The 20,184-nt window shown below is 49.4% G+C and overlaps 1 protein-coding gene across 1 annotated transcript; it reads right to left on the bottom strand.

Moving 5' to 3' along the window:
- Window positions 1-7,956: 7,956 nt before the first annotated feature.
- Ddx56 (DEAD-box helicase 56) lies at window positions 7,957-16,978 on the bottom strand. The gene is made up of 14 exons (XM_021210805.1): window positions 16,874-16,978; window positions 16,632-16,793; window positions 16,014-16,174; window positions 15,700-15,870; window positions 15,504-15,594; window positions 14,700-14,944; window positions 13,946-14,065; window positions 13,260-13,373; window positions 13,076-13,170; window positions 11,833-11,906; window positions 11,627-11,716; window positions 10,545-10,650; window positions 8,498-8,571; window positions 7,957-8,251 (listed from the first exon to the last, which is right to left on the bottom strand). Exons 1-14 carry the CDS (start codon window positions 16,931-16,933, stop codon window positions 8,174-8,176), a joined length of 1,641 nt encoding a protein of 546 aa, XP_021066464.1. The 5' UTR covers window positions 16,934-16,978; the 3' UTR covers window positions 7,957-8,173.
- Window positions 16,979-20,184: the final 3,206 nt, after the last annotated feature.

Genomic DNA, 20,184 nt, shown 5'->3' with positions numbered 1-20,184 from the left:
CGCCTGCCTCTGCCTCCCAAGTGCTGGGATTAATGGCGTATGCCACCACGCCTCAACTCTGGTTTTGCAATGACCTGTTTCATCCTGGTCTTGGTGTCACAGTAGATCTGCACCACCTCCCTGGGCATTCTGCTTATTAATCACCTTGAGTAGTCTTCTGCTGCTGAGCCTGGGGTCCTGGCTCCTAAGGAAGTGGGCATTGCTCTTCCGTAAAGGATCCTATCTTGTATGCAGGGCCAATCTTCACATTTCCGTGAATGTATAAGGCTTTTTGCTCTAGGGATATGGCCATAGTTGGATCTATTCAGTGGCACTGCTGTCTGGTTCTTTATCCCCATCCTCTGGGGACTCACAGCATGAGCCTGCTGTGCCAGCCTACACTGCAGTAGAGGAATGAAGTTGTCACTCCTCTGAATGGAGAGGTGGCTTGTGCCACCTTGAGGGTTTCTTGGAGGAGAACAGGCAGTTCGTTCCTACTACCTTGATCAGTGACCCCAGCACCCTCTTCCTCAGTTACAGGTTCTAGCAGTGAGTCTCGACCTGGGCAGGGTCAAGAATGCTGAACACATAGACCACAGAACAGGGGAGGGTAGGTCTGCTGAGCAGAAGATGGAGGCCATGTGTCCTGTGTCCACCCCGAGCTGGAATGAGGCCAGGGAGACATCGTGAAGCAACTAATCCTTGAAGCAGCCCTGAGGGCTGGTTGGTAGCCTTCACACAGAACTCTAGGCTTGTTGTCTTAGTCAGGGTTTCTATTTCTGCACAAACATCATGACCAAGAAGCAAGTTGGGAAGGAAAGGGTTTATTCTCATTACAGTTCTACATTGCTGTACATCACCAAAGGAAGCCAGGATTAGAACTCCAGCAGGTCAGGAAGCAGGAGCTGATGCAGAGGCCATGGAGGGATGTCACTTACTGGCTTGCTTCCCCTGACTTGCTCAGCTTGCTTTCTTATAGAACCAAGACTACCAGCCCAGGGACTGCACACCCACGAGGGGACCTCCCCCCTTGATCACTAATTGAGGAAATGCCTTACAGCTGGATCTTATGGAGGCATTTTCCCAACTGAAGCTCCTTTCTCTGTGATAACTCCAGCTGTGTCAAGTTGACACAAAACCAGCCAGTACATTTGTCATCTCTATCACTGCACTGCACTCTAACCTTAAGTCAACCCTTACACTGTGGACTGTCAGGACCCAGAGGAGCATGCAGCAAGACCGCTCAGATGGACAGTCTCTCCCCAAGGAGCTGGCGTTTAAGGGCCTATGGGCATCCATATCTATTACCCATCCTTGGGGACTCTGTAGCTATTACACAAACTTGGGGCCTCTGGCATGTCTCTGCCTCTGAGAAGAATGCAGACATGGAGATGATGTGAGAACCTGGGTCATGCCTGCTGTACTGGGACAGTGTCTCTCCTCACAGGGCCATATGGCCAGTACGTGGCTGTGACAATCTGGCTCAGCCACTATGACCATGACATGCTGGGCAGTGAAGGGTGCTGCTCTACCTTGAAAGACCCTCTTGATGCATCTTGGTCTGTACCTGTCATAGCTGCTGACACCTTTGTTGTATTCAGTGCCCATTCCTGCGCTTTGCTGATGTACGTGTGGGCAGTAAGTTGGGTGAGCCAGAAGAGCTGGATCTATTCAGTTCTGGAGGCATCTCAAGACGAATAAGCAATAACTGTGTGTGATAAACACATAGTGAGTCTACTTGGTCTTCTTCAGTGATCCAGGGCGGGAGGAAGAGGGAGAGAGAGGATGGAAGGGGCAGTCAGAAAAGGATAAGTAACAGTTTGTACCCCTTCTGTAAGATGGGCATCTCATAGTGATTCTTTTCTTGGGAAAGTGGGGTGACATGACCTGAGGCGCCTCCCTGGGAGTTCAATCTTATCACTTATTGCCTCCTGGGGATATCAACTGTAAAGGCCAAAGTCTTCAAAGCCGAGTCATTAATCCTTGGCAGATGCAAGCAGAGATCTGGTGTGGAACATAAAGCCTTCTATGTTCTAAGTCCACAGGTCAGTAGGGATCTAACTATCTGGTCAGGGTGTCGTCCTCTAAAACCAGGCACTCCGTTCACTCTTTAACAAAAGTCCTTCAGATTTCCAAGGTCAACCAGAACCCTTTTCAACCTGTCACATGTTTTGGTGACAACCACACTGGTCTTTCAGCCTTCAAATGTACCAGGGAATTGGTACACGTCACCCGCCAGGACCATCTTTTCCTCCTGCCCTTCCTGCCTCAGCCATCTCTCCAACCAAATGTGGCCCTTCTCAAGCCTCCGGCATCCTGGCTTTCCCACACCAGAACTACCTCCCAGTTTGTGTACGGCCCAAATGTCTACCCTACAATGTAAGCATTGAGGGACACACAGTGCCTTTCCTCTCATAGGCTAAAGCAGATGCTATAAGCCCTAACCTATGAAGTCAACTGTCACTTAGGGGTCCAGTTCTTGGTTCCCATAAAGTTCCTGCACACAGATTGCCTTATTCCTGACTCTAGACAAGGTAATGGCCAAGACACAGCAGGTCAGCCAGGTGTAAATGAAAATGTCATACTGTACAGTGTCCCCAGACTGGAGACTACCTGGGCTTTTCTACTGTTTGGTGACACCTCACGTTCCAGCAAGCCCTACCTTTTCCTTACTGGGCTCATGACCAAGTGTCTCCTAGTCCTAGGTAGCCCGTTCCTGAGTCTGTGAGGACAGCTAGCCACAGGCTCACCTGAAGTTTAGACTCGCTGTTGTAAGGTTAATGAAACAGACTTCAGGGGGCTGGAGAGATGGCTCAGCGGTTAAGAGCACTGACTGCTCTTCCAAAGGTCATGAGTTCAAATCCCAGCAACCACATGGTGGCTCACAACCATCCAAAAATGAGATCTGACGCCCTCTTCTGGTGTGTCTGAAGACAGCTACAATGTACTTAGATATAATAATAAATAAATCTTAAAAAAAAAAAAAAAGAATAAAAAAAAAGAAACAGACTTCACTCCCAAACTGAGTCGAGGAGGTAACCCTAGCAACCAAAGCAACTGAATTTTTGCACATCACCACAAGACCATTTGGGCCTAAGATGAATGGGCTGGACAGTTTTACATTATCAAGTTGGACACGAAAAAAAGTCATTTGAGAGGAGGGATCCTCAGGAAAATGCCTCCATAAAATTAGACTGAGGGCAAGCCTGTAGGGCATTTTCTTTTCTTTTATATATATTTTTTATTAGATGCTTTCTTTATTTACATTTCAGATGTTATTCCCTTTCCTAGTTTTCCCTCTGAAAATTCCCTATTCCCCTCTCCCCTCCCCCTGCTCTCCAACCCATCCACTCCTATTCCTGGTCCTGGTATTCTCCTATACTGGGGCATAGCATCTTCACAGGACCTAGGCCTCTCTTCCCATTGATGGCCGACTAGGCCATCCTCTGCTACATATGCAGCTAGAGCCACAAGTCCCACCTTGTGTTTTCTTTGATTGGTGGTTTAGTCCCAAGGAGCTCTGGGGGTTCTGGTTAGTTCATATTGTTGTTCCTCCTATGAGGCTGCAAACACCTTCAGCTCCTTGGGTACTTTCTCTGGCTCCTTCATTGGGGACCTTGTGCTCTGTCCAATGGATGATTATGAGTATCCACTTCTGTATTTGCCAGGCACTGGCAGAGCCTCTCAGGAGGCAGCTATATCAGGTTCCTGTCAGCAGACTATTATTGGCATCTGCCTAGTGTCTGGGTTTGGTGGTTGTTTATGGGATAGATCTCCAGGTGGGGCAGTCTCTGGATGGTCATTCCTTCAGGCTCTGCTCCGAACTTTGTGTCTGTAACTCCTTCCATGGGTATTTTGTTCCCCTTTCTAATAAGGATTCTGAGCTTCTGGGCTAATATCCACTTATCAGTGAGTGTATATCATGCGTGTTCTTCTCACTTAGGATGATATCCTCTAGATCCATCCATTTGTCTAAGATGATGAACTCTCAATTCTAAACATCTATGCTCCAAATGCAAGGGCATCCACATTCATTAAAGAAACTTTGCTAAAACTCAAAGCATACATTATACCTCACACAAAAATAGTGAGACTTCAACACCCCACTCTCATCATCAATGGCTGATCTTCAATAACAACATAAATAATAGAAAGCCCACACACATGTGGAAGCTGAACAACACTCTACTCAATGATACCTTGGTCAAGGAAGAAATAAAGAAATTAAAGACTTTTTAGAGTTTAATGAAAATGAAGCCACAACATACCCAAACTTATGGGACACAATGAATGCAGTACTAAGAGGAAAACTCATAACTCTAAGTGCCTCAAAAAAAAAAAAAAAACCAAAAAAAAAAAAAAACAAAAAAACTGGAATGACCATACACTAGCAGCTTGACAGCACACCTGAAAGCTTTAGAACAAAAGGAAGCACATTCACCCAAGAGGAGTAGACAGCAGGAAATAATCAAATTCAGGGCTGAAATCAACCAAGTGGAACAAAAAGAACTATACAAAGAATCAACCAAACCAGGAGCTGGTTCTTTGAGAAAATCAACAAGATAAGCCCTTAGCCAGACTCACTAGAGGGCACAGGGACAGTATTCTAATAAAATCTGAAATCTGAGGGCATTTTCTTAACTAGTGACAGATATGGGAGGGCCCAGCCCATTGTGGGTGGGGCCTGGGCCAGTGGTGCGGCTTGCAGTTTGAGCAATCCATAGGGACAAGCCAGTAAGCAGCACTCCTCCACGGCCTCGGCATCAGTTCCTGTGCCCAGGTTCCTGTCCTCACTGCTTTTGATGATGAACTTTATATGGAACTGTGAACAAAATAAGCCCTTTCCTCCCTACGTTGCTTTGGTTATGGTGTTTTCTCACAGCTAGTAAGCACCCTCCACCCCTGGCCACCTGTGACAGCTGCCCCTGTCCCTGGCCAGCTGCAACACTCAGGAGAGCAAGCCCAGGGCCTTGCCTGAGCAGCACAGTTGAGCCGGCCCTAGTGGCAGGGGTGTGGATGAGCAGGCCAGAGGGCATGCGTGCAGGAGAGCTGGCCCCGAAGGTGAAGGCATGTGGGGGTTGGAGTGTGAACCAGTCCCCCCAGAGTTCGAGAATGGTAGAGCTGGCCTAGCCCCTCACAGGTTGCACCTGAGAAAGGAAGGGCTGAGTCTTGACTGGGCAGCACAGAGGAGCTGGCTGGAAGGTCATAAGAGCAGGAGAGCTGACTCTGCCTCCTACAGATGATGGTACTGGGCCGCCTAGCTGGAGCAGAGCTGGAGAGCTCACCCTGATGGTGTGGATAAGGGAGAGCCAGCAAGCTTACTAGCTCGTCCATGCAGATCCAGGGCCCACCTCAAAAATCTCATTTGTGAACTGTCGGGGCTCATGAAATGGCCAGCCCTGCTGACCCAGAGCTGTAGGAACTCCATGACACACAGACTAACTGGGAGGACTCAGTATTCTGAGGATCCAATATTGATGGTGTCACAGAAGGCAGAGGCCTCAAACCAGACCAGACCCACTGCAGTGAACATTCACAAGGGAAGATGTGTGGACAGAGGGGTAAACCGTGGGACACTATGACACTACAGCTCCCTCCATGTTTTCTATGCTTTGTTTCGTTTTGTTTTATGGGTGGTATGGGGGGAGGCTGCAAGGGTTGGGGTGACAAGGAGATGGATGGGACTGGGGTACATGATGTGAAACTTACGAAGAGTCAGTAACAAGTTAAAAAAAAAAGGGGGGGGCCGGTGAGATGGCTCAGTGGGTAAGAGCACCTGACTGCACTTCTGAAGGTCCAGAGTTCAAATCCCAGCAACCACACGGTGGCTCATAACCATCCATAACAAGATCTGACGCCCTCTTCTGGAGTGTCTGAAGACAGCTACAGTGTACTTAAATATAATAAATTAATAAATCTAAAAAAAAAAAAAAAAAAAAAGGGCAATAAGCTGGGCGTGGTGGCACACGCCTTTAATCCCAGCACTTGGGAGGTAGAAGCAGGCAGATTTCTGAGTTTGAGGCCAGCCTGGTCTACAAAATGAGTTCCAGGACAGCCAGGGCTACACAGAGAAACCCTGTCTCGAGAGAGAGAAAAAAGGCACTGAACTCTCCATACTCTCCCTGCTTAGACTCAGAAAACAGGGAACATTTTCTGCCCAGCCTGTCATCTCACCCCTAAGTATAGGGCCTGTTGCAGCTTGCAGGAGTGGGGTAGCCACTCAGCACGCAGGTCACATTCACAGGAGGGCGGCAGAACCTCCAAGAGCACTAGCTACTGTAGTAACAACCCACAGAGACCTATACTGCTGGCCAGGCCAGACTCCAAACCCGACCTGGCCCCACCTGCTGTGACTGGGTCACTTTAATTTTGAGTTTATTTATGGAGCATGGAAGCACAATGCCACTGCACATATGTGGTCAGACAACCTGTGAGAATCTGTTCTTTCCTTCCACCATGTGGTTCCAAAGGACTGGCCTTGGTTCACACACCTTACAGGCAGACACCTTCACCTGCTGAGCCACCATATCAGCCCCACTGATCTACCCCAACTAGAGAAAGGCCTCCCAAGGGCTTCTCTAAGTTAGAAGGAAAACATGCATATAGTTAACCATTGCCACACTCTCAGGCACAGCTCTGGTCCTATGCCTTGGTGACTTTACACAGCAGAGTACCAGCTTCATCGTCCCACAAGAACCCTCACTGGGGAAACCCAATTTCTCCTTTGGGTGGTTCCAGGGCACATGTCCTCACCATGGTAAGGAAAGTGACAGAATCATAGACAATACCACAGGAACAGCAGGCATGGATGCAACATTCATCTCAGTACACTCAACTGTCCAGGGCTGTCAGCAAAGCAGGGTGGGAAAGGCCAGGAACTGCTGTTCTTGCATGTGCTGGTGCACGCTGTTATGCATGCAGAGGTCACAGTTGAGACCAGGGTCTTCCTCTGTAGCTCTCCATCTTAGTTTTTAGAATCCAGTCTTTCCCTGAACCTAGAGCTTCCTGTTTTGTCCACACTGATGAGCCAGCAAGTCCCTTTTGTCCGCCCTCCCTACCTAAAGGCACACAATGGTGTTGGAGATGTGGACTGCTGCTCGGCCTTTCCACGGATGCTGAGGAAGCATATCCAGGCCCTCACTACTCGCTCAGCAAACACTTATCTTCCCGGCCCCCAGGGCTGCTCTTCATCTTTTTCTCACTACAACTGAGCACAGGACCGCAGGGCACTGTGCGTTTTGAGGGTCTGGAATACATCTGACAATCTGTCTTCCCAGGCTACACACTCCAGCTTCCTGGAGACCCCTGGAGTAAAGATACAGAAACCCCAAGCCTCACCCTATCACTCTAGCCACACACCCCGACTATAACCAAAGCTGCACTTCAGGTTTGACTTCTCTCTTCTCCCACCCCAGCCCGGCCTTCCCATGCCTGATAACCAAGTGACAAGCAGACAGCCAGAGAGTAACTGTGGGATAGAGAACAGGTAGGAGGATGCTGAGTGAGGATGCAGAGAATCACCTCTGAACCCTCTGTAGCCAGTGCTCAGGTTGGGACATGGAGGAGGGGTCTCGTAGGTGTGCATTCCTTGTATTACCATTTGTGCTTCTGAAACAAACACACAGACTGTCACGATCTCTCATCCAGGAAGGGAAGCTAGTTGCCTTGGCTCCCAGTCCTCAGTGCTATTTTCCTCTGAATGTGAACATGCATGTGCTGGTGAGACCCAGGGGCTTATGGTCAGGAATGCCCTGACTTAGAAGAATAAAGCCCTCTGGTCAGCTCATCTGGGTTGGTAGAACTGCAGGAGCTAGATACAGGGCTCTGGGTCGGCCACAGCCCAACACTGGACCGGCAGAACCTGGACACCTGGCCTTGGCTTGCCCACAGAGGCATGCAGCAGCAGCAGAGCCAGACAACACCACCTTTTCCAAGTCTGTCAACTCTGGAGATTTGGGAAAGCAATCTTTTCTCACATTCCAGAGGGTCACAGCCTGGGGCAGCTGGAATCTTTATTCTTCTAATGAACAAAATGGCAGCCCAGCAGTTCCAAGGAGATGGGGTGTCCAAAGCTGCTTCCTCGAAGTACAGTCTGTCCAGACACTGAGCACCAGAACGTGCCCACCAACAGCGCGGGAAGCCCACTCCATGCAGGCTAGGATGCCCAACTCAGAGTCCTCAGGCTCAGGCAACATCAAGAAGGCTTGGCTGTGGGCTTAGGTTTCTTTCCCCTGTGCTTGAAGTCACGCAGTGGGTTCTGGGCCTTCACCTTCTACGAGGGCAGAAGTCGAAAGTTAGTTTGAGGCATCAGTCGGATGTCCCGACAGACATGAGCAGTGCTGGCACCTGACCAAATCCCTGTGCCACAAGTCAGAAACCGCTAGCTGCTGCAGACAACGTGAGGGAGGCCCTGTGGGCCCTGCTCCTGGGATCCTATCTCTCCCTCAGCTGCTGAAGAGGAAGGGCAAGGCGGGGGGAAGGAGAACCACTACTATGCCGGGAATTGCGGGAGACGTACCTTAGCCTTCTTAGAGAAGGGCATCTTTCTCCGTTTCTTTCGAGGATGTACAAGGCCACGAAGAGCAGCAGGAACTGGAAGAGATGCTGGGCTCAGGGATAGCCTCACCCCTGCGTCTAACCTTTGGCTACACAGCTCTCCTCACCCTACTTCTAACCTTCAGCTACACAGCTCTCTCTACCCCAGGAGACCTGGCTTTCAGTGATGGCCCACTCCCTTCTCAGCGCTACCCTGTACTCTTACAGCACGGACTCCAATCCAGTCCAGCAGTGGGGGTGCACACATTTAATCCCAGTAATCAGGAGGCAGAGGCAGAGGAGGGTGTGAGTTCAAGGCCAGCCTGGTCTACAGAGTGAGTTCCAGAATAGCCAGGGCTACACAGAGAAACCCTGTCTCGAAAAACCAAAAGGGGGTGGGGGGTGGGGGGAGATGGAGGGAAGAGTATCCAATACTCAACTATTTGCTATATGTGCACAGACAAAAGATTAGTTAGCTCCATAGGCTCCCACTGTCTAAATCATGTCTGTAGTGATCAAATTTAATGCAAAGAACACATAACACAAGAAGCTATGGCATATTCACAGCAGAGTGTGTACACAGCACAGAAAAAGGAAGGGAGGGAGGGAGGGAAGAAATGCCTACAAGGGTGAGGCATTTAAAAAGAAAGAAGTCAGCCGGGCGATGGTGGTGCATGCCTGGCTGGGTGGGTTCTCTTTCATGCTGCTCCTGAACTGCAAATTCTCCAGTCCCTGCTATCGCTCCTCCCCTCCCTCTGCATTCCACCCCAACTTCACGAGATCTTGGGCCTCGCCTCAGAACACGCACCTCGACCCCGTCAGGATAGGCTACATCTAACAAGTCGGACCTTCCCGGATCCAGGACAGGCTACATCTAACAAGTCGGACCTTCCCGGATCCAGGACAGGCTACATCTAACAAGTCAGACCTTCCCGGATCGCAAACTTCCTGGCTCCCTCTTAGTGAGTGACTTTGCTCTTAGTAGGTGCTTTAGGCCAATACGCTCCTAGCATTTCTGACAGACCAAGGGTGGGGTCTTCTCCAGCTCACTATCCCTTAGGAGCCTGCCTCCAGCCCTTGCTCTGGAGTTATCTTTCCTGGGCCCCTTCACGCTCACACCTTATCTGCCCCCGTATGTCCCTTCTATACTTTCCTGTCACCTGTTTTGGTTTGGTTTGGCTTGGTTTTTTTGTGACAGGGTTTTTCTACATAGCCCTGGTGGTTGTAGAATTCCATCTGTAGACCAGGCTGGCCTCAAACTCACAAAGATCCACCTGTCTCTGCCTCCTGGGTGTTGGCATTAAAGGCGTGTACCCCAACTGCCCAGCCCTTCCTGTCACTTCCAAAGCAGCAACATCCCATTAGCACCGACCCCAGTCCAGGCCAGCAGGGTCAGCAATGACAGAGAGGCAGGGTCAGCAGTGACAGAGCCTACGCTAATCTGCCGGCCACCATCAACTCTTCTTTGTTTATTGTAAGCATGGAAGGCAGGGGTACTCACTGCCAAAAATATACCACACTACACATCCAAAGGGAAAGCCCAGAGCCTTCATGAGATGCGAAGGACCAGCTAACTCGAAGTTACCCTCCCTCGGCACCGTGTGTCCCCCTCATCTGCTCTGACCTACAAACCACTGCGGTTTCAGCTTGGCGCCTGCCAATCTCGAGTATTCCCCAGCACAAGGGTCCTGAGTCCAGGACTCTCCCTCAAATGTGCTCAGCATCTTGAGAACACGGGAAGCCAGTCACTGGCTCATTTTCCTACTCAGCCAAAGCCTGGAATATGTCACCAACCCTGTGCAACCAGTTTCCTCATCTCCACAATGAAACCCAGTTATGAGATAGACGGGTGGAACATGTCTGTCTGAGCTGGTACATGGTGCACGGTTGTTCATGCTCACACACTCTGTGCTGCCTGGTCCCTAGTCCTCTCACACACAAGCTGTCCCAGCACCAAGCACAGGATCTGGTGGAGGAGGGCCAAGAGCTAGGCGCTTCCCTCTGGTCTCCTGGCCCTCAGCAGCACTCACCCAAGTAGTCAGGGACATTGCCTAAATGAGGCTTTACCACTGCCGGGTGCAAGGGCAGATCGTGGCGAAGTAGCTGAAGGTCTCTGGGGTTGTCTTCAAAGTATGTCTGACGGACAGAGAGCACAAGATTTAGGATGCACAAAAAAGTGTCACCGTGAAGTTTGCCTACCACTCTGTTCTTCATCCTACTTGACAGCTACAGCCTAGGACAGGTTTCTCATGGCTTGCACAGTTGCCCTCTGCTGGCCAAGTAAGGCACTGCATGCTGTAGCAAAGCCAGATAATGCTACCTCCTGGAAATCTGTCTACTCTGGAGGCTTCCGAATGTGGTCCCTTCTCACATGCCAGAGTTTCACAACTTGGGGCAGCTAGAACCTTTATTCACTCACTGATGCTAGACTACTGAGTCTCCAAAATGGGTACAAGGATATCCCCTGAACAAGGACATGTCTGTTTACTTCTCTAAGATACAAACATAGGCACTCCGAATCGCTTAAGTTTATTATCTTCTTATAGACTGTTCTGTTCTTCACCAACACCAACTGCCTCTTCACTCTTTTCCATGTCTGTGTAACATCTAGGTATGGCTTGTACATTCTAAGAACCCTAGTATGGACTCTACGGGGCTTCCAAATAATATTGTAATGATTCTTTTTTTTTTTCCCAAAGATTTTATTTATTATTTTATGTAAGTACACTGTAGCTGTCTTTAGACACACCAGAAGAGAGCATCATCTTACTACAGATGGCTGTGAGCCACCATGTGGTTGCTGGGAATTGAACTCAGGACCTTCAGAAGAGCAGTCAGTGCTCTTACCCGCTGAGCCATCTCACCAGCCCTATTGTAATGATACTAATAGTATTCCCAGCAGTGTTGTATACACATACACTATGTATGTTCATTTATAATTAAACGAGTGCACACTGTGAAGTGTGTCTACTACCCTCCCAGCAGAACAGCTGTCTTTCAGCTGTTTTCCTGCCTCTCCCTGTCAAAGGCCAGCAAACATTTCAGCTGTCTGCTTCTCACCACTCAGAGCTTACTGAGCTGTCTAAAATGACAGCTCTAAGCTTGCCCTCACCTTGAGCTTCTCTGAGTGTAGAAGCTCCTCCTTGATCTCCTTCAGTCTCGCCTCTCGAATGGCCTGCTTGGTCACCGAGCGCATGGCATCCTGTGGGTAGACCAGGGGTGAGATGGCCTTAGACCTGCATGCTCAGCAATGGGGTATAATCCCTGGGTCACGGCCCACTTCTTAACGTCCCTCCTCCCCGCCTTTGTCAAGCTTACCCTGCATCGATAGCGAAAGCTTTCAATCTCCTCCATCTGGAACTGGTAGGGAAGCAGGATGGGGGCCTCGCCCTCTGGGGAGAAGGCAGTTATGAGGGTTGAGGGTAGGGCCCATGTAAGGCCGTCCCCTGGCAGCCTCCTGCTTCTCTCTGAAATGAGGCTGTACCATGAGACCTACTCAGCATCACTGTACTTGGGTCTAAAAGCAGCTCCCAAAACGCTTAGGTCAGGGGTGTGTGCTTCAGCCCAATGTGCCATCGTGGCCTCAGGCTCACAACCCACCACCCACAAGCCTCCTCATGATGACGGCTGCTGCCTGCAGGCAAGGCACACCTCACCCACTCAAAGCATCTGAGTCCAGACAGAGCAGAGTATCTAACTAGTTCCTGACTATAAAGCAGTCAGTGAACATGACAGTATACCACTTTAGTCACTGTATGAAAGGACATAGTGTCTGTCACTGGGGAAAGATGGTAGCGAACAGTGGTAGGAGTCTGCCATCACTTCTCAGCATTTTAAACAGGACCTCATTATATAACCCAGGGTGGCCTCCACCTAGCTATGTAGCCTGGGCTGACCTAGAACTCTGCTCCCAAGTACCGGGAGCCTACTATAGGGTTTCCTCCTCCCATTCGTCTTGGATTTAGAAAACCATTTATTTATTTTACTTTTTGTGTGTTTTGCCTGTATGCACATATGTGTACTGCCTACACACTTGGGCCTGCAGGTCCCAAAAGAGGGTGCTAGAGTTATAGATGTCTGTGAACTGTCAACCGGGTGCTAGGAACTAAACCTGGGTCCTCTAAAAGAGCAGCAAGTGGGGCTGGAGCAACAGCTCAGAGGTTAGGACTGCTCTTCCAGAGGTCCTAAGTTCAATTCCCAGCAACCACATGGTGGCTCACGACCATCTGTAACGGATCTGGTGCCCTCTTCTGGTGTGTCTGAGGACAGCTTCAGTGTGCTCACATGCATACATACATACATATTAAAAAGGAAAGAGCAGCAAGTGTTCTTAAGCACAGACCCACCTCTCAAGCCCTATTCTTTGACTTAAAAATAGCAAAAAATAAAATAAAAAAAAGTTCTTATTATGTGTCCCAGCCTAGCCTCAAATTGTCAATCAGTCATCCCGTCTCACCCCTGTGCTCTGTAATGAGAAGATGTGCAGTACCATACAAGATGCTGGAGTTGCTTGCAAGGTGGGACGGGAGAAGCCTGGCAGTCATAGAGCATGGGCTCTTACCTCCACTGAGAAGCTCCTCAATCTTTCCCAAGGAAGGCTGTTCTGTGGGCAGCACAAAGGTCAGAACTATGCCTGGGTTGTTGGCTCGAGCTGTCCTGCAAAGGGAGAAGATCAAGCGTGTATCACTAGCCCACACGGTCTGTCCTTCCGAACACCCCTGCTCGCCCACACCCCATCCTCCTACCTGCCAGCTCGGTGGACATAGGCCTCTGCAGTGGAAGGAAGGTCAAAATTGAGGACTGCAGACACGTGGTGGAAGTCTATGCCCCGGGCCACACCTGACTCTGGATCAGAGGCCCTGAGAAAATATCCTGGCATCAGACAGATACTCAACACTCTGGGAATGTGTTCTCACATATATCTCTCAGCCATCTCCTCTAAGCAAAACTGAAAGACCTCCAAACTGTCGGACATTAGAATCACTCCATGAGCTGGGGTGCTGGAGGGTGGCCCAGAGTTCTGTCATGTGGGCAAACCCGTGCCCTGACCTTAGCCCTAGGCAATAGCAGAACACACTGACCCATAAACCACCCCTGGGACCCTGGACTATTCAAGCAGGCAGCACCTATAGTGTCCCTTTTCCCCTCAGATACACATTCTGTGCACATCATGGCCACAAGCCCAGGTCTGCCTGGACCGTCTCCCATGCTCAGCTTGACAATGTGTGCTGCACATTCGGGCATCGCCCTCTATCGCCCTACTTCTCTCTATGTCTGCCCAGGAAGCTAAGCAAGGGCCCATGGGACTGCCAGGTATAACCATCGAGAATGTCTGACAACTCACTCACTCTATGCACTTTGGCTTCAGTCTTACAGAGGCTGAAAACAGTCCTCTTGGGGGAATGCTGAGAAAAAAGAACCGTGGACTCACTTGTCTCCTTTGGACCCGCGGCCTCGACGTTTGCTTTTGACTTGGGGTCCCAAGATTTCAGCATCCGTCGCTATGACGCAATCATACAAGCCTTGGTTGAACTGTGAGATGATGTGGCACCTGCAATCCAAGGGGAACGATCAGCCTCATCCTAACCATCGCCCTTCCCTACTCTCTCCTCTATCTCCTTCATCATCTTCAGATCTGTGCCTCAGCTTCCTCAGCTGAAAACTAAAGAACTGAGCTGGAGAGATGGCTCAAGGACTAAATGCACTGGCTGCTCTCCAGAAAACCCAGTTTCTAGTCCCAGCACCAACATGGTAGTTAATACTCTGTAACTCCAATGTCAGGGGAACCAACACCCTTTATGGCCTCTATATGCATCAGCTAAGTACTTCAGAGTTGTCATCATACTGAGAGGCTAGTTCCCAGCAAGTGGTTACGGAATTGGAAAGGGGTCTAGGTGTATAACTCAGTGGTTGAGTGGTTATCTAGCACGAACAAGGCTCTGGGTTCAATCTCTCACAGTGCAAAGAGGCGGGAGAGGAGAAGAAATAAGACCAGCTCTATGAGCTGGCCTACAAATTTAATCTCAGCACTTAGAAGTCTGGGCCAGGGGGACTGCTGTAAGTTCAAGGCTAACTTGGACTACAAATACAGTGTAAAACCCATCTTGTAAAAAGGGAAAGAACCAACTGGGTTCTCCTTCCATGTTTCTTCTCAGCTTATCTCTATCAAGACAGACACAGCAGACCTGGAGCGCAGTGGGAGTTCTCCGTTGAGCACGCAGGAGGGAATGCTGAACTGTTCCAGGAAAAGACGGAGCCGGTAACCCCTCTCTAGAGTATTGACAAAGAGCAAGGCTTTGCCCCGAATCAGTGACAGCTTGAGCAGAGCATACAGCAGCAAGAACTTGTCTTCTTCTGTCTCACAGACCACCTGAAACTGCTGGAGCTGGTCTGGCCCCGGCAGCTGGGACTCCTGTAACCTGAGGGTAACCTAGGAAGGGGACAGACCTCTCATCAGGAAAGAGAAGTGGTTCTATGGCCACTGCCTCACCAACCAAAGCATCTACATCAGTGCAGGACAGAACATGTCTTTAAGGGGTTTTGGTGTGTGAGCCATCGCCCCATTGCCCACCCCACCTCCAGGGCTGTAACCTAAGAACTCAAAGTGCCCTACCTATTGTGGTATTAGAAACAAACTCTACATACAGCATCAGTGTACAGCACGAAGACAAACACTGGGAGGAGACAGTGTACAGCACAGAAGGCCTGCACAATGGCTCTGAAGACTGAAATGTACACAAGAAGAGAACTCTGGTCTTAGAATTTGGCTCCCTTTGAAAACGGTGACCCCAAATAAGCCTTCCAAGCCAAGCACAGTTTGTTCTAGGGAAAGCTATAAATATATAACATCAAGTGACTTCCTTTCAGTGACTAAGAATTAGGAAAGACACACCTAACAACAATAGTCCCTCCGCAAGCGCCAGAAGTTTGCTCTGAGAAGGATCGAGACGTTCAAAGACTTGTGTCTCAGTTCCAGATGCTCCGCTTACCGGGTTATGTAGCACCAGCTCCTTCAGAGTTTGTACATCCTCATTGAAAGTGGCCGACATGAGAAAAGCCTGGTAAATCCGAGGCAAGTGACTGAAAGAAAGAACGGGGCCTGATCAGTCTCCAGCCCACCCATCCTACTCCAGTCCCAAGTCCAGACCCTTGCAGGTCTAGGAGCCACTTCTGTTTCTTCCTTACCAGAGAAGACTCTTGAGTTCATCCTCAAAACCAAAGGAAAAAAGAAGGTCAGCTTCGTCTACCACCAGCAGCTCTAGGGAGTCCCGGAGTTTCAAGCTGTTCTGCTGCAGGTGGTTTAATACTCGGGATGGGGTCCCCACCACCACGTCTGGCTTCTCCATCAACACAGCTCTGCAGGCGGCAAGTTTTGGGGTGGCAAGAATTTAGCAGCCAGACCCTCACCCTGGCAGAGCTGCCCTGCCTTGCCACTCACACCACCAATGGCACTCATTTGCACAGGGTACTCCCTTTAGCGGCCTGCAGCTTCCACCCACCTCTGAGACGCTGGGTCTTCCGCAGCTGAGACGTTAGCCACTCGCACATCCCGGGCACAGTAGGCAGCCAGCTGCTGGATCATGGCCTGGGCCTGCCGAGCCAGCTCCTTGGTAGGAACAAGGACAAGGCCTCTCACAGCTTGTTCCATTACAGGACCTGTCTGTAAGAGCGCCAATTCAAGACCGTTCAAAGTACTGGGACCGCCCAAACTGTCAGAACCATGTACCGCAACACAATCACCTAGCTGTGTCCTGATAAACTCTTAATTCTGCCCACCTCACAGCACAGGGGGCAGAGCTTTCCCAGGCACTGAAATGTAGAACTAACTTGCTGCACGTCTGAAATCATTTAACATACTACGGAGCTGATGAGCCCTCTCTAGATAAAAAGGTTTGCTCAAAATTACAACAGGTTGGTGGCCGTGGCACCAAGGCCTGGGTTGAGAGCCAAGTAACCTGAACTCCAGCTCAGAGATTATGCTGCAAATAGACCAAGTTCTCTATCGCCCGCCTAACAGATACAGGACCTATAGGAGGAACCTTGGCACAGTCGGGCACTTCGTTCCCTACTCTTTTGGAGGTTCCTGTCTCCTACCCACTGCTCCTCTCGCTACCCACCGCCTTCTTGTGGAGAAGCAACTGAAGCATCGGAATAGCATAAGCTGCGGTCTTCCCGGAGCCTGTGCGGGCGCGGGCCAGGAGGTCCTTCCCCTCCAGCGCCAGAGGTATGGCCTTTTCCTGGATCAACGTAGGTCGCGACCAGCCCAAGTCGGTGACAGCCTAAGAAGGAAGAGGACGCGGCTCAAGCGGCGCGGAGTGTAGCGGCACACCGGGTCCCAGCTCCACAGCCTTCCCCGTACCTGCAGGAGCCGGGGATCCAGCCCCATGTGTTCAAAACCCAGCGCTTCTTGGTCCTCCATGGCTTGACTCCACGCTGACAGTGCGCACGCGTAGGGCTGGACAAACCAACAACCAATCAGCTCTGGAGGATACGTCACTTCCTGGAAGTTCTTTCTCCTGGATTTCCGGCGTCGCTACCAACTTGTGTTGGCTCTGCGCAGGCGCGTTCCGCAATGCTGTCCTTTGAACACCCTCAGAACTGTGGGTGCCCCTCCCCGGCTCCCCATCCTTCCCTGACCCACAGAGTGACGTAGGCAGACACATGCGCAAAGGAATTAGGGTACTGTGGGTAACCAGAAGCAAATCTCATTGGGCAGAAATCGCGGCATAAGTTGCTAACCTAAGGTAAATGTTAAATCAGGCCTTCAGCTACGATGAAGATTTTCACAAATACTGCCAACACGCTCTGCAATCCCTAACAGCTCTTAGAAGAGCCAAGTCGACCCCTTCCTGGGACCATCTTTCCCAGAAAACCAAAAACAGAAGGGCTGCAGTCAGAGGTTGTTACACAGGTTAATGAGGCCCATTCTTTCAGAGTTCCTTACCAGGGAATTTGCTTAGGACTTTTTCTTCTGTTTGTTGTTGTTGTTTATTTATTTTGGTTTTTTCAAGACAGGGTTTCTCTGTGTAGCCCTGGCTGTCCTGGAACTCACTCTGTAAACCGGACTGGCTTCAAACTCAGAAATCCGCCTGCCTCTGCCTCCCAAGTGCTGGGATTAAAGGCGTGCGCCACCACTGCCTGGGGAAGATTGATTGGTTTTTTTTCATTCTTCGGTTTGTTTTTTTTTGTTGTTGTTGTTTTTTGAGATGTGGCCTCATTATGTAGTGGCTGTTCTGGGACTTGGTAGGTATTATGTAGTGGCTGTCCTGGGACTTGGCAGGTATTATGTAGTGGCTGTCCTGGGACTTGGCAGGTAGACCAGACTGGTTTTGAACTCAGAGATTAGCCTGACTTAGCCTCCCTTGTGCTGGGATTAAAGGAGTGCGCCACCACCCTTCCTTGGGACCTCTTAAACACCTAAAGCCAAAAAAGTGTCAGTCGACCTTGGGCCCATTTGTTCTGGACACTGCCCCTTGTCCCCAATCACTTTCTTCACAAGCGACCTTAAAAGAACTCTGCTCCCTCCCGCGGAGCCTTTCCTTCACCTTGCCACTCTTAATAAACAGCTTGCCAGAAGGTCACCATGTCTGGTCTCCTAAAGCTAAAAGTTTGTTCTTAAGCCATTCTAACTATTGTTAGGGCAATAATAGAAAAGAGATTGGTAGGGACCAAAACCATTTACTAACAGGGTCTTATTTATAGTGACCACCTATTAAGGAAGGGAAAGCCCTCCCGATAACAGGAGTGGCTGAGCTGAAGGGAAGACCGTTGAGTGGGAAACCGGGTCAATGCAGAGAGCTTCCCTAGCCTGTAGGATGCCTTAGAGTCTCAATCAGCAGCAAAGAGGAGGAAAAGTGGGGGACTTAAGGTGGGGCTAGAAGTCTGACTGCAGAAAGCTGGACTCTGGCACCTGTGACTGCAGTGAGCTCAAGTTGATAGCCTAGATCACTGGTTCTCAACCTTCCCAATGCTGCTACCCTTTAATACAGTTCCTCCCGTTGAGGAGACCCCCATCCATAACATCAATTTTGCTATTTCACAACTGTGATTTTGCTACTGTTATGAGTCATGATGTAAACGTGTCTTTTCTGCTGGTCTTAGGTGGCCCCTGTGAAAGGGTTATTTGACCCCCTAAAGGGGTCATGGCCTACAAATTGAGAACCACTGATGTAGACTAACTCCCTAAAGTTATCTGCTGAGCAATCCTGGCCATGTTGAATGGCATCCACAAGTCTCAGGAGTTAGGATGGAGATACATTTGGGGCAGTCATTTTCCTGCCTACCATACCCCTCATATACAAGCATGCATCTGGCCATAACTGAGTGCTGCCAGAAATCTATTTAAGTTTCCAAGGTGGGGGGTGGAAAGGGATCAACAAGAAAGAACCTTGCTTGTTCACAGAGATGTGTGCTCCAATGTGTATTGTGGACAAGCCCATTAATGCCTGGCCTGGCCTTTTCTAGCCTCTCCCTCCCTCAGGTCCAGTTTACTTTGCTGGCTAGAATTCTTGAGACATCAGAGCAGAAAATTGCCTCTTCTCAAGAGCCTCATGCTGGATCCACTTATCTAAGTTATTCAAAGGACACCTTATTTCTGGGCATGTTACCACACAATAAAATCCCAACACTCGAGAAGCAGAGCCAAGAGGATCCTGACTTAAAGACCAACACAAGCTCTACCTCAGGACTGTCTCAAAAACAATCCAAGACATTCTCTTTGCTGGCATGGTGGCACAGGCTTTTAATCCCAACACTCTAGAGGCAGAGGCAGGTGGATTTCTGTGAGTTCAAGGCCACCATGGTTAACACCAAAGCTATATATAAATACCCTGTCTCAAAAACCTAAAAACAAAATAATTCTGACATCGAACTTTTTTTTTTTTTTTTTCCAGACAGGGTTTCTCTTTGTAGCCCTGATTGTCCTGGAACTCACTTTGTAGACCAGGCTGGCCTTGAACTCAGAAATCCGCCTGCCTCTGCCTCCCGAGTGCTGGGATTAAAGGTGTGAGCCACCACTGCCCAGCCAACATCTAACTTCTGCGCCACCACTGCCCGGCCAACATCTAACTTCTAATACTAACTCTAACCTGAAGAAAACTACAAAGGTATTTTAAGTACCCGAGGAAGTTTTCTGGTGGATAAGTGGCCATGCAGAATAGAAATAGGAGGGATATGTAGATTTTTTTTTTTTTCACTTTTTTGCCTTCCTCTTTACAAACTTAAAAAAAAATGCATATACTCTAAGTATAAAATATGTTTGCATATACGGTAGAGTACATACTCCAAAAAAAATAAAAAAAAATAAAACCAAAGGGAGAGTTTAGTTCTATAAGTCAGAAAAAGAAATTTAATAAATATTCCAAATAAATATATAATAAAATTATGAAATAAAATATCAAGAAGGGGCAACTAATTGCATGAGGCTTACACAGAAGTGGGTGAGTGAAGCTCAGACAGAGCGGTTTATAGTTCAGGAGCCAGGACACCAACCTGTTGTTGTTGTTCTTTGCTGCTATCTTATAGACCAGGGTGACTTAGCATGAATGCACACTGAAGTCTACTCCAGGATTCCTCCAAAGGTAAGCAGTGGAGGGGGCAACCTTCTTTCTCCCGCCCCACCACCTTTTTTTTGGCCTCACTTCTACCCACAACCTATTATTTCATATCAAA

Source organism: Mus pahari, chromosome 13, assembly GCF_900095145.1.
Source record: "Mus pahari chromosome 13, PAHARI_EIJ_v1.1, whole genome shotgun sequence".
Classification (NCBI taxonomy): Eukaryota; Metazoa; Chordata; class Mammalia; order Rodentia; family Muridae; genus Mus; species Mus pahari.
The sequence above is the reverse complement of the archived record's forward strand: the minus strand, read 5'-3'. Positions and strand labels throughout refer to the sequence as shown.